The sequence below is a fragment of the Siphateles boraxobius genome, unplaced genomic scaffold (genome assembly GCF_051911475.1).
Source record: "Siphateles boraxobius isolate OS27281-9 unplaced genomic scaffold, OSU_SipBor_1 76, whole genome shotgun sequence".
Classification (NCBI taxonomy): Eukaryota; Metazoa; Chordata; class Actinopteri; order Cypriniformes; family Leuciscidae; genus Siphateles; species Siphateles boraxobius.
Window position 1 is genome coordinate 336547 of NW_027509204.1, and position 15764 is coordinate 352310.

At 39.4% G+C, this 15764-nt stretch overlaps 2 protein-coding genes across 3 annotated transcripts in view; one reads left to right on the forward strand and one right to left on the reverse strand.

The window, feature by feature from the left end:
* The window catches only part of LOC143724587 (6-phosphofructo-2-kinase/fructose-2,6-bisphosphatase-like), a 219254-nt gene that overhangs the window by 128563 nt on the left and 74927 nt on the right, over positions 1 to 15764 (reverse strand). The gene's annotated exons all lie outside the window — the stretch shown is intronic.
* On the forward strand, positions 411 to 12766 carry LOC143724563 (mitochondrial carnitine/acylcarnitine carrier protein-like). Of its 2 annotated transcripts, none has more exons than XM_077217707.1 (9): positions 411 to 634; positions 1250 to 1324; positions 3973 to 4100; positions 4317 to 4407; positions 6243 to 6360; positions 7232 to 7304; positions 7377 to 7486; positions 10376 to 10497; positions 12335 to 12766. In XM_077217707.1, exons 1-9 carry the CDS (start codon positions 530 to 532, stop codon positions 12395 to 12397), a joined length of 885 nt encoding a protein of 294 aa, XP_077073822.1. In that variant the 5' UTR covers positions 411 to 529; the 3' UTR covers positions 12398 to 12766. The 2 variants fall into 2 exon arrangements, with proteins under 2 accessions (XP_077073822.1, XP_077073823.1); XM_077217708.1 differs by having other exon boundaries at positions 10382 to 10497.

A 15764-nucleotide genomic window follows, 5' to 3' on the forward strand; every position in this document is an offset into this window, starting at 1 on the left:
TATTTATGTTTGCAGTAAGCTGTTTTGTCGTGTGGATTTAGAAGCTTGTTTCCCCATGGATTAAAAATAAAAAAGATAAAAAATTCCTTTTATCTCACAATTCTGACTTTTTTCCTCATAAATCTCATTAATCAACAAGATGCCCTTTTAAGCGTTTTAAAAGGTGCGCTTTTAAATTTTTTTATTATTTTTTTATAGTGTACGGGTGGCGACTGTACATTTTAATTTACACACAGCTGGCTGGGTGGAAAATAAACTTTATGTCGAGTCAAAAATAAAGCATTAAATTAAGAGATACATTTTCAAAAAAACAATCATTTACTCAATTTGATTCTATTTATTCTACATGCAATTCGTACCAATTGCCGTTAGAGGAGGCAATTGTAAACGGTTGAAAGATGTTCTGCAAGCTCAGGGAAATAGTAGTAAAGTCCATTGAAAGCAGATGATCAATGAAGAAAGCCCACAGACAGTCGAATGAGTAGTTGGGGGTTTCTTGAACATTATATTCTGAAGTACAGCAGTGATAATGGACGAGTCCGACAGAAGAGTTTCTCCTCTGAAGAACTTCGTGGCTGGAGGGGTTGGTGGTCTCTGTCTCTTATTCGCTGGACACCCGCTGGACACTATCAAGGTAAAACTTCCCCAAGAATAACAAGATTCATGAAATAATAGAGCACAATTAAGAGGGACATACATTGACACGGGTGTAATTTATAAAGTAATATTTGTATCTGCTTTAACATGATTTAGCAGGAGCTTTGGGGTGATACATTTGCCATTCATAACATAATAATGCATATAGTGCTATACTGCTATTCTGATACTGTAATATGTAAATAGAAGATCGGGATATATAACAATTATTGTGCAACATTAATTCAGTTCTGGTTTATATGACAGAATTAATCCAGCTGCCAAATATTTACACTTACAGTCATGAATGCATTTTACTTGATTTCTCTTCACAATTCCTTCAGTAAATGATTGCTCAGCAGTTTTAGAGTGGTTCATGTTTCGAGGACAGATGAAGTAACACTGTCACACATTTGTGACTATACTGATATGTTATCCAAAGACACAGAGGGAGCGAATAACACAGATAACACAGCTTTTACTGACATAGGGCTGGATCAGTTTTTATTAGACCACGCTTTATCTCGAATTGTTCTCAAGACACCCTCCAGATAAATGTGTCTTTCTTCACATTGCTGTGAGTTATGTCACGTGTGTATTCATGTTTCCACAGGTCCGTCTGCAAACTCAGGGAAGTGTTGTCTACAGAGGAACATATGACTGTCTCCGAAAGACTGTTTTCAAAGAGGTAATAGCTTTCTGTAAGCTAATGCTATTGGAAAAGCACACATAAAGTTCCCCACTATATGAACATATTTTAGAAGGTATGATGTTCCTCAATTTCAATGCAGAAATGTTTTGTGTTAACACCTACAAAGGCGAAAAAACGTAACTTAACAAAAGTCAAAGGTCAAGAGCCCAACTAAAGTAACGCTGATAACCATGATGGTAACGTCAAACAAAACAATCATTCATCAACATCTAAACCTCTGTTAATTCTCAATAAGAACCTTTATGTCTAACAGAAATAAAGTTAATCTGGTCAGTAATAAGTGAAGCTGGTAATGCTGATTGTAGAGTTGTTTTCCTCTGCTGAGATCCTGAGAGATTTGATGTCTTTTATCTTCAATTAATTTCTTCTAAGACTGTGTCTAAAGAAAGTTGTAGTTTGTGCTCTTATTTCTCTTTCAGTGCTTGTTCACAGCAGGCGTTTGAAGATTGTTTTTTAATAATAATATTCCTGATCAGTTTCATCCTCTCATCATCCCAGATAGCTTAGAAGAACTCGATATTGCAACAGAAACTTGTCCAGCACTTTAGACACAGTTGCTCCTTCGTGCTTAAAGAAGATTAAAGAACATATTCCAACACTGTGGTACAACGAGCACACACTAATTACATTTCATTAGGAAACATGGCATTAGTTTTCACTGTTATGCTGACGATACTCAGCTCTATATTTCTTCACGCCCTTGACGAAACTTACCAATCCACAAAATTAACAGAATGCATAGCTGATATAAAAAACTGAATGACTAGTAATTTCCTACTACTTAATTCTGAAAAAACAGAGATTCTAATTATTGGACAAAAAACTTCCACACGTAATAACCTAGAATACCGTCTAACACTTGATGGCTGCTCTGTTAAGTCCTCGTCGTCAGTTAGGAACCTGGGTGTGCTCTTTGATACCAATCTTTCATTTGAAAGTCACGTGTCTAGTGTCTGTAAAAGCGCATTTTTCCATCTTAAAAATATATCTAAATTACGTCATATTCTCCCAATAACAAATGCAGAACAACTAGTTCATGCGTTCATGACATCAAGGCTAGATTATTGTAATGCTCTACTGGGTGGTTGCCCTGCACGCTTAATAAACAAACTACAGCTAGTTCAAAACGCAGCCGCTAGAGTTCTTACCAGAACCAGGAAGTACGACCATATTAGCCCGGTTCTGTCAACACTGCATTGGCTCCCTATTAAACATCGTATAAATTTTAAAATATTGCTGATATTAAGGTACTAAATGGTTTAGCTCCCCAGTACTTGAGCGAGCTCTTAACGCATTATAGTCCTTCACGTCTATTGCGATATCAAAGTTCTGGCCAGTTGATAATACCTAGAATATCTAAATCGACTGCTGGCGGTAGATCCTTTTCCTATTTAGCACCAAAACTTTGGAACAATCTTCCTAACATTGTCCGGGAAGCAGACACAGTCTGTCAGTTCAAATCTAGACTAAAACACATCTCTTTGGCTTAGCATTCACATAACACACTATAGACTTCTATAATTCAATGTTAGGCTGCATAGATTGGATCTGCCGGGAACACTTCCCATAAATCCTGATGTTCTTGTTACGTTATAAGAAGGATGGCGTCTACGCTAATATTAGTCTCTCGGTTTATCCCGAGGTTTACCGCAGTCCGCCGGATCCAGGCCGTATCCGGATCTGATGAAGGACCTGCGCCTGGACACGACGACAACGCATCCCTGAAGTGTGAGCTAGTCTCTCCCCTGTGAAGGCCTCCTTCCCTTTACCTCTGTACTGATAAACGTTGTCGGGATAATTCCGGTTCACGTGGCTACGCGGAAGCGCTAAACAATTCTGTTGGACCTTGGAACCTATTTCATGGTTTGCGTTCTCAAGCCACCAGGCACTGTTTTGTGCAAAGGAGTGGCCGGATCGCACTATGGGTTTTCAGTTAGCGGACCCTAAGTTAATAACTAATGATCGTTGCTACGGAAGTGAATCAATCAAAACTAACTTTAGCTGGACAATAACTTTATTCTAGAGCTGCTGTAAAGCTAAAACAATCTGTGTTACTTTAATTTCCTATTATCACTGTAAATCTGATTTGAAACAGTCCATATTGTTAAAAGCGCTTTACAAATGAAGGTGACTTGACTTGGCGATAGTGATCCTGACAGGAAGTCTATTATGTAACAGCATCTTTTTTTTCTTGACATTTAATACCAAAGTGTACGCAGTGTGGTAATGTTGTCCAGTGGCTTGAGGTTTTTTTGCTTGAGGTCCTAAATGTGACATTTGACATCCAGTGGTGACCGAATTGGTTTATTGTACTATAAAAGCTCTATAACTGTAATTATTAATACATTTATTCAAGTCATGACAACTTTGGATAAATCTTTAGTGTGTCATATTTTTATATGACAAGTAAAATATAAATTAATTTCCATCAAAATACTTTGATTGGATGCACAACCTTTGACATCAACAACTAAGGATATGAGAAGTAAATTTAAAAGCATATACTTATTTTGCTAACCTGCTGTCTGCAAAGTTATCACAGCAGACATGCGACTCAACAGTTGAGAACCGCTGATTCATTCACATAAACTTCTCTTTCTTTTACCCTGTTTTACTGTCTGCAGGGGGTATTTGGCCTGTATAAAGGGATGGGTGCTCCGCTAGCTGGTGTCACCCCGATGATGGCACTGAATTTCTTTGGCTTTGGGCTGGGAAAGGAACTTCTGCAACGGGACCCCACCGTACCAATCACGTTAGTACAGCAGAGACACGGGACGTTTGTCATTTAAAAGTATGTCAAGTCTGTGCTGAATATGTCACATTTAACACGCTCAATTTCCATGATGTATCTGAAGGTACAATTTGTAGTCTTAATAAAAGCTAATGTATGTTTATCTTCATGTAGCTGAAGACAGCAGCAGGTGAACCGATTTGTTTCTCCTCTTTCCTATGGCTTTATCTCTGTCAGGTACACACAGATCTGCTTGGCAGGTATGCTGGCAGGAGTGTTCACCACTGTGATCGTGGCTCCTGGAGAGAGAATCAAGTGTTTACTTCAGGCAGGGCACATTACTGACACACTCACACTCACACACTACTGTCATAAATACACCTGTATCCATAGTATGGACAGCATTATTATGGTAATAAAAATGAACTTATGAATGAAGCCTAACCAATTTACTATAGCAACATACTGTATAGCTCACTTGACTTCATTTCAACTATTTTACTGTCAGAAAGCACAAGATTTTAACAGAAAAAAACTGTTTTTGAGAACCAAAACACTGTCAATTTAGTTATTTAACACTCTTAGAAGTCCAATACCGTTGATGAAGGAAGATATAAATACTCAGTCGTCAAACAACTTTTTCCCCTTCAAAAACCTTAAAATGCACATATGTAGATGAGGAAAATAAAAAGGGGGAGGGGGGGTGGTTGGCATGCTCACGAACCCCCATAGCAGGATCACTATAGCAAGGACGTCTGTATTTATAAAATCCTGCATATGGCCCTAACTGCACCCAGGACGGAAGTCTTCTGGTAACAGTGAGCTCTTGGCTGTGTTGATTCTGAGTCCTAGGCATTACAAATGGCAGAGGAGCACAGATCTGTGGGAATTCAGTTCCACCTCTGACTGGGCCAGAACGAGCCAGTCGTCGAGGTAGTTGAGGATGCGCATTCCCTTCTGTCTCAGGGGGGAAAGTGCTGCATCCATGCAGGGTTTGGCCCATTGTGTTCATATTCTGGGCTCCTCTGCTCGCCTGTCGTCAATAATCTGTACTGAATTTGAATTTGAACAGGGTGTTTGGAGGAACACTCTGGGCTTTTTAGAGGGTGGTCCCGCCGTAGCGAGACTTAACCCTCCCCTCTTCCTGTATGGATCTTCAGGACTGCTTCGGTGGCTCAGGGTCCAGCATAGTCCCTGACACTTATGCGGGAAACGTTTCGCCTGATGAGGGCGCTGTGGCGGGTGAGAGACTGCAGGCGCTGGTTCGGCTGGCTGTTGAGTCGGCATAGACTTCTGGAGACTCAGAGCTGCAGAGCTGGAGTGCTTGGGCAAGAAGTGTCGCATAGCCTGCGATGCTTTCTGTGCTGTCATAAAAGCTCAGCAAAGCCGTCCACCGCGGGGCCAAAGAGACCAGTGGTGGAAATAGGAGAGTTGAGGAAGGCCGTTATATCCGCATCCTTGATCACGGTCAGATTAAGACATAAGTGGCACTCCAGCGCCTCTAAACTGGCCATGGCTCCTCAAAAAATTTGGGCGGTGGCTTTCGTAGCGCACGGGGCCAGGTCCGTAGTGCTGAGGAGGTCACGAAATGCGTCTGGGTCCGGTGCAGACTCATCCATAGACTGGAGGAGCTTTGCCTGGAACACCTGGAGGACCGCCATGGTGTGGAGGGCAGAGCCGGCCTGGCCAGAGGACGCTTAACCCTCCCAGCGAGGCCTGAAGTTGTCCTGCAGGGTTTGGATGGGTGAGCCACCTTGGACTTCCATCCAATAGCAGCGGGTGGGCAAAGGTGCGCGTACACAATACACAAATGTGAAAATACACACATTGACTTTAATGGAAACCTATTGACTCCGCCGCCGTTCCGCAGTTGGTGGAAATTGCCAGTAACTATTGAGACACACTAGGGAGTAATAATGAGTACCAAGGAAACTAAAAAGAGCGGGAAACAGGAACTAAAGGAAACTGGGCAAAATTCAAAACCAAACAAAACTGTTATAGAAACATGTGATCAGTAAATTTAGTTAAATTTACATCATGTCTGTAAAATCATATTGGGCCTAGTCACAAGAGGGAACATTTATCAATCCCTTGAAACTTCAAAAGAAAGAATAGAATTAAGTACAATTTTGTATTTATTTGACGATTGCATGTGTGTTTTAGACCCAGTCCTCAGCCTGTCAGCTGAAGTACACTGGACCAGTGGATTGTGGACTCAGACTTTATAAGGAAAAAGGAATTTGCAGTGTATACAAGGGCACTGTTCTTACTCTAATCAGAGGTGTGTGTGTGTGTGTGTGTGTGTGTGTGTGTGTGTGTGTGTGTGTGTGTGTGTGTGTGTGTGTGTGTGTGTGTGTGTGTGTGTGTGTGTGTGTGTGTGTGTGTGTATACTGTACTGCACTGTATGTGTGTGTTCTTCAGATGACATCATTTAGTCCCTGACCTGTAAACAACAGGTGTCCTTTGTGGATGCTGCACAGTGACACACACATTGTCTTGGCGAACCAGTTTGTCATGCCATAGCCGTTACTATATTGTGTATTTTATCAGAATAGCAACCCTTACAAAAAGAAATGAAGTATACTTCAATTTCATTTTAATTTAGTAAGTATACTAATTTCAAGGTACTAGTTGTAAACTTGTAAGTGTACTATTTGAATACTAATTGGGACTAAATTGGCCCTCTTTTTTTCCAAGTATACTTAACAGTAGTAAACTTTGAGTACACAACTGGTTTACAACTACGTTTTTCGTTTGTACTGCAACTATATTCAATTCACATTTATTTGTATAGAGCTTTTCACAATACACAGTCGTTTCAAAGCGGCTTTAAAGAAAATGCATGAGTCCACATTACACTTTAGAGTGATCTGTTATTACCGGAGACTGTCTAAGTTATGTTTTTCAGAAATGTACATATACAAATCACAGTTAGCTAACAATGTATTAATTTAAACACAATATAATAATTTAAGTTAGAAACAATGTAATAATTTAAGGCAGAAACAAATCATGTCTGTACCACAAATAAACATATACTGATAGTTTATTTTTGTATTTTTGTAAGGGAATCGTTAATCTGACCACAGCTATACATTCTATGAAGATGATTGTGATAAACACTAACATATTTTTCTTTCTGATTTATTTAGATGTGCCATCGAATGGTATATACTTTCTAACATATGACTACTTAAAGCACTATCTGACCCCTGATGGGGAGAGGTAAGAGTCAATTTGTTGTCCTGGCTATAAATAATATCAAGATTTAGAGGTAATATTCAGTGATTTCCCCAGTGTTCATCATCTCAGCACTTCCAGAGTTCTTCTGGCGGGGGGGATCGCTGGCATGGTAAACTGGCTGATCGCTCTGCCTGCAGATGTGCTTAAGTCAAACTATCAAACCGGTACACCACAAACATTTCTTCTGAATATGTCATTGTCACAGTTGGGAGGGTTACTTTAAAAATGTATTCTGTTACAGTTACAAATTACTTCATAAAAAAGTATTCAGTATAACATAATCAAAGCACCACAATATGGAAGTACTGTAATTTGAGATTCCTTCAAAGGCAAATACAGTCAAACCAAAAATTTCTCGGACATCAGATATTTTATTTCTAGTGTGTGCAGGACACTATAGTTCATTTATGTAAGTAAGGATAGCAAAATAAAGTAAACTGTGACGTATAATTCTTCATACAGTGACTACCAGTAAAATGTATTCAAATTTGGGACCAAAAATTATTCCGACAATTTGACCTGATCATGTTTTTTTCCTTTGATTACACCACAGACTGAACAACATGAAGCATTGCTTGGTAACTGGTTGAGCTAAACTGGTATTATCTAATTGTGTAGTTAAATTTAACAGCTGACAGATATTCAACATAATTCATGTGTGAGAGTCTAACAGAAGGACGGACAAAACCAGTGAAATATCAACTGATCTGATAACTCTTGAGTTCTGCTCATATTTATTACCATTTTCTAAACTCTAACCAATAAACTGTGGTAATGTGAGAAATGTCGAAGGCGTCTGAATAAATTTTGGTTTGACTGTGTGTGAATAAAGTGAAGTAAAGCAATATTGAGGAGAAAGATTGCCATGCACCAGCAGTGGATCAGGTCGTGAGTCATGACGAAACTGAATCAGCTGTCAGTCAGAGATATGCAGATCAGCTCTAACGTCAACCGAATCTACGGTTAAAACAAATCATCCACCGCACCCTCTGATTTAGATATCCTCACCTAATCGTCACATTACAATTATTATAATTCTCAGTGTTAAGCGTGAAGATATGGGAACATATTACGATGAAGTAGGCTGCTTTTCAATTAACATTTATCTATATAAAGTAAAAGTGCATTTCCTTAATAGCTTAAACACAGGCTTTACTACCTTTGTTTAACTAACAACAGTTACTGTTGTCTTTCTATGCACTGGAACCAGTCTGACCTCTGACCTCAACAGGGCGTTTTCTCCTGCAGATCACTGGAGATTTACTCTTCTTCAGACCATTCTCTGTAAACCTAGAGATGGTGTGTGTGAAAATCCCAGTAGATCAGCAGTTTCTGAAATACAACAAACATGCCACGTTCAAAGTCACTGAAATCTTCCTCCTGATTCTGATGCTCAGTTTGAGCTTCAGCAGATCGTCTCCATCATCTCTACATGCCTAAAGCATTGAGTTGCTGCCACGTGATTGGCTGATGAGTGTTAACCAGCAGTTGAACATGTGTACTGTACATAGTAAAGAGGCAGTGAGTGTATACTTTCTATATTTACAGACATGGGATAAATGCATAATAATAAATGATGTTACTCTTATATATTAGCAAGAATACGGTTTTGAATTTTTTATTTATTTTTTAGAATTGCTCAGTAATGGAATTTAGTTAATTGTTAACCAATATAATCAATATAACTTTTATTTAACGTTTAGGAGAAAAGTTTGCTCATAATTAACAAGGGTGCCAATATTCATACTTTGCACGTGACGTCACAAGTGCTGGCTGGCGGGCAAGAACGTCGTTCTCTAGCAACGAAACCCAGTAAACTAATCAAGGATCTTGCCAGGACGTCGCCAGTTTTAATATTCAAAAGTTGGTGTTTTGAGGTGTAAACGACATGCCAGATAGTTGTTGTGCGATTGGATGCACTATTATTCAGCATAATCGGGTTAAGAACGTGCATGTAAACGCGCTCATTCCTGAAAGTGAAAGTAGAAACGGACTGAGCTTTCAGCATCTGTCGCTGCATTAACGCCGCGTTCTCTCATACCCCTTTTCCACCAACAAGAACCGGGTGCTGGTTCAGAGCCAGAGCCAAAGCTGGTTCAGAGTGGGTTCGACTGACGAGCTTATTAAGAACCGATTCTTATTAACGGACGTTGCAGTACTATGGATGCTCATGGGTTTACAAAATACATCGGAGTCCAACGCGTTTGTGCAGCTCGCCGTAACTTACATAGACGGATATTTATAATCGAGCTGCTATTAGCTCGACTAGCTGCTATTTAAAAATGGCGGTCACAAGTTTCTATTCGTCTTGTTGGTCACGGTAACCCCGCCCCCAGCCCCTGACGCAAGTGGTTCTTACTTGGCTCTGTTCTAGACCAGCAATGATTTGGTGCTACTTAAGAACCACTTTTCCTGGTTCGGAGCTGGTGCTTTGCGTGTGGAAAACCAAAGAACCGAATTGAAACTAGGCTCTGGCTCCGAACCAGCACCAGCTCTGCCTTGGTGGAAAAGGGGTATCAGAGACGACGATGGATATAACGGTATAGCGACTATATTAATTTACTGGCTTAATATTTCTCTTGTGGACCTACATTAATGCCAGTAAAAAAAATTGAAGAATATTTATTTTTAAACAAGTTTTTGAAGCTGCTTTTGATTTTCACAGATGGCAGAGTTGTGCTGTTCGTGAACTAAAGACTGATATTTTGTTTCCATTGCACATTAACAAAACGTTTAATGACACTAATAACACTAAAAACAATACAATTACTAAATATTAATAATATCACTAAAATGATATAGAGCTCGGGATCGTTTCGTCATTTTAGTGATATTAATATTTAGTAATTTTATTGTTTTTAGTGTCATTAGTGTCATTAAACATTTTGTTAATGTGCTATGGAAACAAAATATAATTGATTGTAGGCTAGTATTGAAAATTTGCCATTTTGTCAGCGTTTGTTGCCCGCCAGGTATCCATGGTAGTCACGTGACTGCAAAGTATGAATTAGAGCTTTAAATGTGGACAATGTTCTGTGATCCCTGTCCCACAGCCACAGACGGCCGTTACCAGGGTTTGAGAGACGTGTTGAGAACACTGTTACGGGACGAAGGAGCCCGCGCTCTCTACAAAGGCTTAAGCGCAGTCATGTTACGAGCATTTCCAGCTAATGCGGTGAGAAAACACTCATGCAACACATTTTACAATATCAGCACTTCATTTGGAGTTGTAGAACATGGTTGGTGAGCCTTTTAGAATTTTATGGATTTCTGAATAAATAGATCTCAGTTGGTCTTAGTGGAGATAAAAACAATAACAAAGTCTTGTGCCATAAAAAAATGGCATAACAAAATATTTGTCCCCTTAATTTGACATCAGAAGAGAGGAACAGGCTGAGTTTACTGTAGACCAATTACAACAGACTGGGCCATGTGACCAACCAGGGCCTCAGAAAGGAGGAGTTTAGAGGCCGAATCCTTTATGGACTCGTTTCAGGCAAGAAGAGAGGTGATGCTGCAATGCATATTCATCAGTTTTAGTCATGTGACTGGCGTGGAGACTTGCAGGGCAAAACATCCACAGAACTGCAGCACAGGCCTGTTCATTTTTCACCTCAAAAGAAGAAGAAAAAATTGTCTATAAAATTCAAGCTTTGGTCTACATACAGAACCTGCTTCACTATGTCAATCACTTAAAACAGCGGGACGTTCCAGTGCTTAAACTGCCTTTAAAGGGTCACCGGATGCAGAATTCACTTTTATATGGTGTTTTCATATAACTGTGTCTTTGCAGTGTGTGGACACAACCACCATACAATGAAAAAAATCCATACACTTATTTTTTTTTTAATCCTCAAAAAGTCTAAACACTCTCAATAATCAGGCGGTTTGGATTTTCTGAGCACTATGATGCCAGCATACAGTATTTCCCGTATTAGCATATTTTCCGTATTAGCATATTTCCCGTATTAGCATATTTCTGCCCTCAGCCATTCGACACCCCCCATGGAAGGGGGCAGTGGCTCATTATCATTTAAAGAGACATCGAAACGGGTCACTGTGAACAGAGCTGTTTTTGAGGAGGCAAAAAGGTGTTGTTTTACACAAGCATTGAGGAATTTTAACCAAAGTATATTACAAACTTTACACGAACACCCTAAAGAATCATACCATACCAACTTGTGGAAAATGGTCATCCGGTGACCCCTTTAATGTACTAAATCATTGAGATTAAAAGATTATTGACGACAGGCGAGCAGAGGAGCCCAGAATATGAACACAATGTGCCAAATGGTTAAGCTTTTTCTTTATAATTGTTTTTAAATGTTTAATTTACAGGTTCATCTGGTTGCCTGTACATATTCAATCAATAAGGTGTATGTTGATATAAACAAATGTCTGTAGAGAAGTACTTCCTGGACTCAAGTGAATAAGTTTGAGGTGCTCTTTGGATAGGAAAAAACATGTAGAAATCAACAGGAACATAAAAAAAATGTTAAAAAGCCTTTATTTCTATGGCTTGGTCATAATCAACACTATTAAAACACTCCGACGTGTTTCGGCATACAAGCCTTCGTCCGGGAGTCAGGTGTATATTGAATTTGGCCTTTTCATATTACTTTCTTACTACATTAGTACAAACATGGTAAAAGTGACTGGCGGGCAGTGGAGGAAAGCCTTGTTTAGCCCTGCAGGTTGGCTTGACCTCACGGGAAAACTAGGAATTATGAGGAAATTAAAGTGTATTTAGACATCGGATGTACATAAACCTATTGTAGGAAACCTTTAAAATAGCATAATAGAGGTCAGATGATCACATTGGCAGAAATCCTGACCATTCCAATTGTTCACAAACATTTTCTCACAACTCTGCATCTTGTGAGGGGTCAGTGATACATTTTCAATTTTACTGTTGTTATTCCAGGACACAGAATGCAAAAATGAGTGTTGATATGTTTTGACTTGTTCTGCTTTTAATAGTGTTATGCTCTGTGTGTTTACCCTGTTTTTAGGCTTGTTTTCTAGGTTTTGAGGTTGCACTAAAGTGCCTGAACTACATTGCTCCAGACTGGTGACTTCACAATGACAACGGACGAGGGTTATTTTAATTATTTAAATGCATTGTTTATGTAGCATTTTTTTCTGACAGCCTTTAAGGGGCAGAGAGAAAAATTCATATTGGTTTATCTTTTCCTTGCCATTTAATTTTGAACAGATGACAGATGTTGTGCCTTTACAGTCAAGTCTTACATTTATGCTCTCTTAGTATGTCATGCCTATTACTTCAATGCATGTATCTATCATGAATGTTATCTTTTGTTAATTATTTGCTATTTAATAATAACAATACTGTTTAATTTACAACTGACAGTGTTTGAATTGACTGGATGTTTAAAAATTGTTTTTTGCATTAAAATCAGGTAATGTCACATGACATTCATTTCTACTTGTGTGTAAAAAAAAACTTAATGTCCAAACCACAATCTTTGCACACAACAAACATTATTTCTTATATCGTACTTAGTTGACCACCTTACAAACAAGTCAAGAGCATCTGCATGTAAACCACTGCAGAAATCAATCCTTTATAGTCATTGTGCCTTGATCATATCCTTTCTCATAAATTAACAACTGAAATGAAAAGCACAAGTATTCAGACGGTTAACTCAGTACTTACAGTGCTCACAGCCTCAGGTGTTCTTGGGTCAAGTCAAGTCACCTTTATTTATATAGCGCTTTTTACAATACAGATTGTTTCAAAGCAGCTTTACAGAGATAACAGGAAAATAATGTTGTAAAAGTACAAAATGAAATGTCCCCAACTAAGCAAGCCAAAAGCCAATGGCGACAAAGGCGAAGAAAGGCGAAAAGGCGACAGTGACAAGGAACCAGAACTCCATCAGTGATAGAATGGAGAAAAAAACCTTGGGAGAACCCAGGCTCAGTCGGGGGGGGGCAGTCCTCCTTGGCCAATGAACGAACAGTGTATGATTATGATTTAGGCAGCATAATAGGTCAGAGGTCAGATTGGATCAGAACTTTCACAATATTTATCCAGTTCATCTGGTTGGGGTCGGAGTCATCACGCCGGTATGGAGACCATTTTGGTGAGGTGACCATGAGGCCTTCACAGTGTTGATGAGGCTGGCACTTCAGGGATGCGTTGTCGTCGTGTCCAGGCGCAGGTCCTTCATCACCCGGTTCCGGCTGATCTAAACTATGCAGCCTAACATTGAATTATAGAAGTCTATAGAGTGTTATGTGTATGCTAGGCCACAGAGATGTGTTTTTAGTCTAGCTTTGAACTGACAGACTGTGTCTGCTTCCCGGACAATGTTAGGAAGATTGTTCCAAAGTTTTGGTGCTAAATTGGAAAAGGATCTACCGCCAGCAGTCGATTTAGATATTCTAGGTATTATCAACTGGCCGGAGTTTTGAGATCGCGATAGACGTGAAGGACTATAATGCGTTAAGAGCTCGCTCAAGTACTGGGGAGCTAAACCATATAGTGCTTTGTAAGTAATCAGCAATATTTTAAAATGTATACGATGTTTAATAGGGAGCCAATGCAGTGTTGACAGAACCGGGCTAATATGGTCGTACTTCCTGGTTCTGGTAAGAACTCTAGCGGCTGCGTTTTGAACTAGCTGTAGTTTGTTTATTAAGCGTGCAGGGCAACCACCCAGTAGAGCATTACAATAATCTAGCCTTGATGTCATGAACGCATGAACTAGTTGTTCTGCATTTTTCATTGAGAGAATATGATGTAATTTAGATATATTTTTAAGATGGAAAAATGCGGTTTTACAGATACTAGACACGTGACTTTCAAATTAAAGATTGGTATCAAAGAACACACACACACACAAACACACACAGTTTCCTAACCGACGACGTGGACTTGACAGAGCAGACATCAAGTGTTAGACAGTATTCTAGGAAGTTTTTTGTCCAATAATTAGAATCTCTGTTTTTTCAGAATTTAGTAGTAGGAAATTACAAGTCATCCAATTTTTTATATCAACTATGCATTCCGATAATTTTGTGAATTGGTGAGTTTCGTTAGGTTTGGAAGAAATATAGAGCTGAGTATCATCAGCATAACAGTGAAAGCTAATGCCATGTTTCCTAATGATATCTCCTAAAGGTAGCATGTACAGAGTGAACAGCAGCGGCCCTAGTACTGAGCCTTGTGGTACGCCATACTGAACTTGTGATCGATAAGACATCTCTTCATTTACTGCTACAAACTGATAACGGTCAGATAAGTATGATTTAAACCATGCTAGTGCAATTCCACTAATGCCAACATAATTTTTGAGTCTATTTAAAATAATGTTGTGGTCGATAGTGTCAAATGCAGCACTAAGATCGAGTAACACTGATAGAGAGATACAACCACGATCGGATGATAAGAGCAAATCATTTGTGACTCTAGTGAGAGCTGTCTCAGTGCTATGATACGGTCTAAATCCTGATTGAAAATTCTCACAGATACCAAAGGTATCTTGTTAAAAAAGAAGCTTTGAAGTAAGTAACTGGTTCTTTCGGTTGGTTAAACGACTCTTTTCACAGCTTCATTCTCCTGTTCTGCTCCGGTTTTTCAGTCACTTTATATTTTACCCATGCGTGATTGTGTGAATGTGTTTGTTTAGATTAGTTATGTGTTTGTTATTTAGTTAAATGAAGCTTTTGTGTGCATTCTTGCGAGTTGATTCTGGTCTGCTTATAAATCAACGTTAATGTAATGATTGTGATCACAGCTAATGCTAAGAAAAAGTTAATTTTCTGTGGCCATGAAAAATATCATGATAAATGACTTTATAGACAATCATGTTCGCTGATTGAACAGATGAATTTATTGTAATAGAAAATTCAGCTACATCAAGTTAATTTGATGAACTGATGCAAATATAATTAATTATTATATTGTGATTATGTTGACTAGCGTGGGTGTAAATGGTGGTTTGGTTGACTAAAGCTGTTTCACCTGTAATCCTGAAACCTCTTCCTTCATTTGGCAGCATGTCTCGTTGTGTTCCTCAAACCATGGAAAAGGGGTATGCTATCCCATTGTGGTCTTGCCCACCTCATTTCCACAAGGTTCTCCCCACGATAGAGGGACTCTGATTCCTGTTAGAGAAAGGAGCAATAGAGGAAGTGCCTCCTTTTACAGTCAGCATGTTCTGCTGAAGGACAGCGGCCTGCACCTGATCCTGGACCTGCGTCTGCTGATCTACGCTCTAATATCTCTTTTCCACCAAATTCTAACCAGGTGCTGGTTTTGGGCTGGTGCTTATGCCAGTTCGGTGCTGATTTTATTCGCCAATTATCTAAGAACCAGCTCGATTTTCCACAGACTGTAGAGCCAGAGTAGGGCTACCTCCGTTGTCCTAGCGCAGCGTTTCCCAAACGGGGTGCCGCGGCACCCTGGGGTGCCTT

Excerpts from the sequence above, each read along its gene's own strand:
- LOC143724563 (XM_077217707.1), top strand. The coding sequence starts at position 530 with ATGGACGAGTCCGACAGAAGAGTTTCTCCTCTGAAGAACTTCGTGGCT. Across the intron at positions 7,305-7,376 it reads CTGACCCCTGATGGGGAGAG|TGTTCATCATCTCAGCACTT; the intron begins GTAAGAGTCAAT and ends TGATTTCCCCAG. Across the intron at positions 7,487-10,375 it reads TAAGTCAAACTATCAAACCG|CCACAGACGGCCGTTACCAG; the intron begins GTACACCACAAA and ends CCTGTCCCACAG.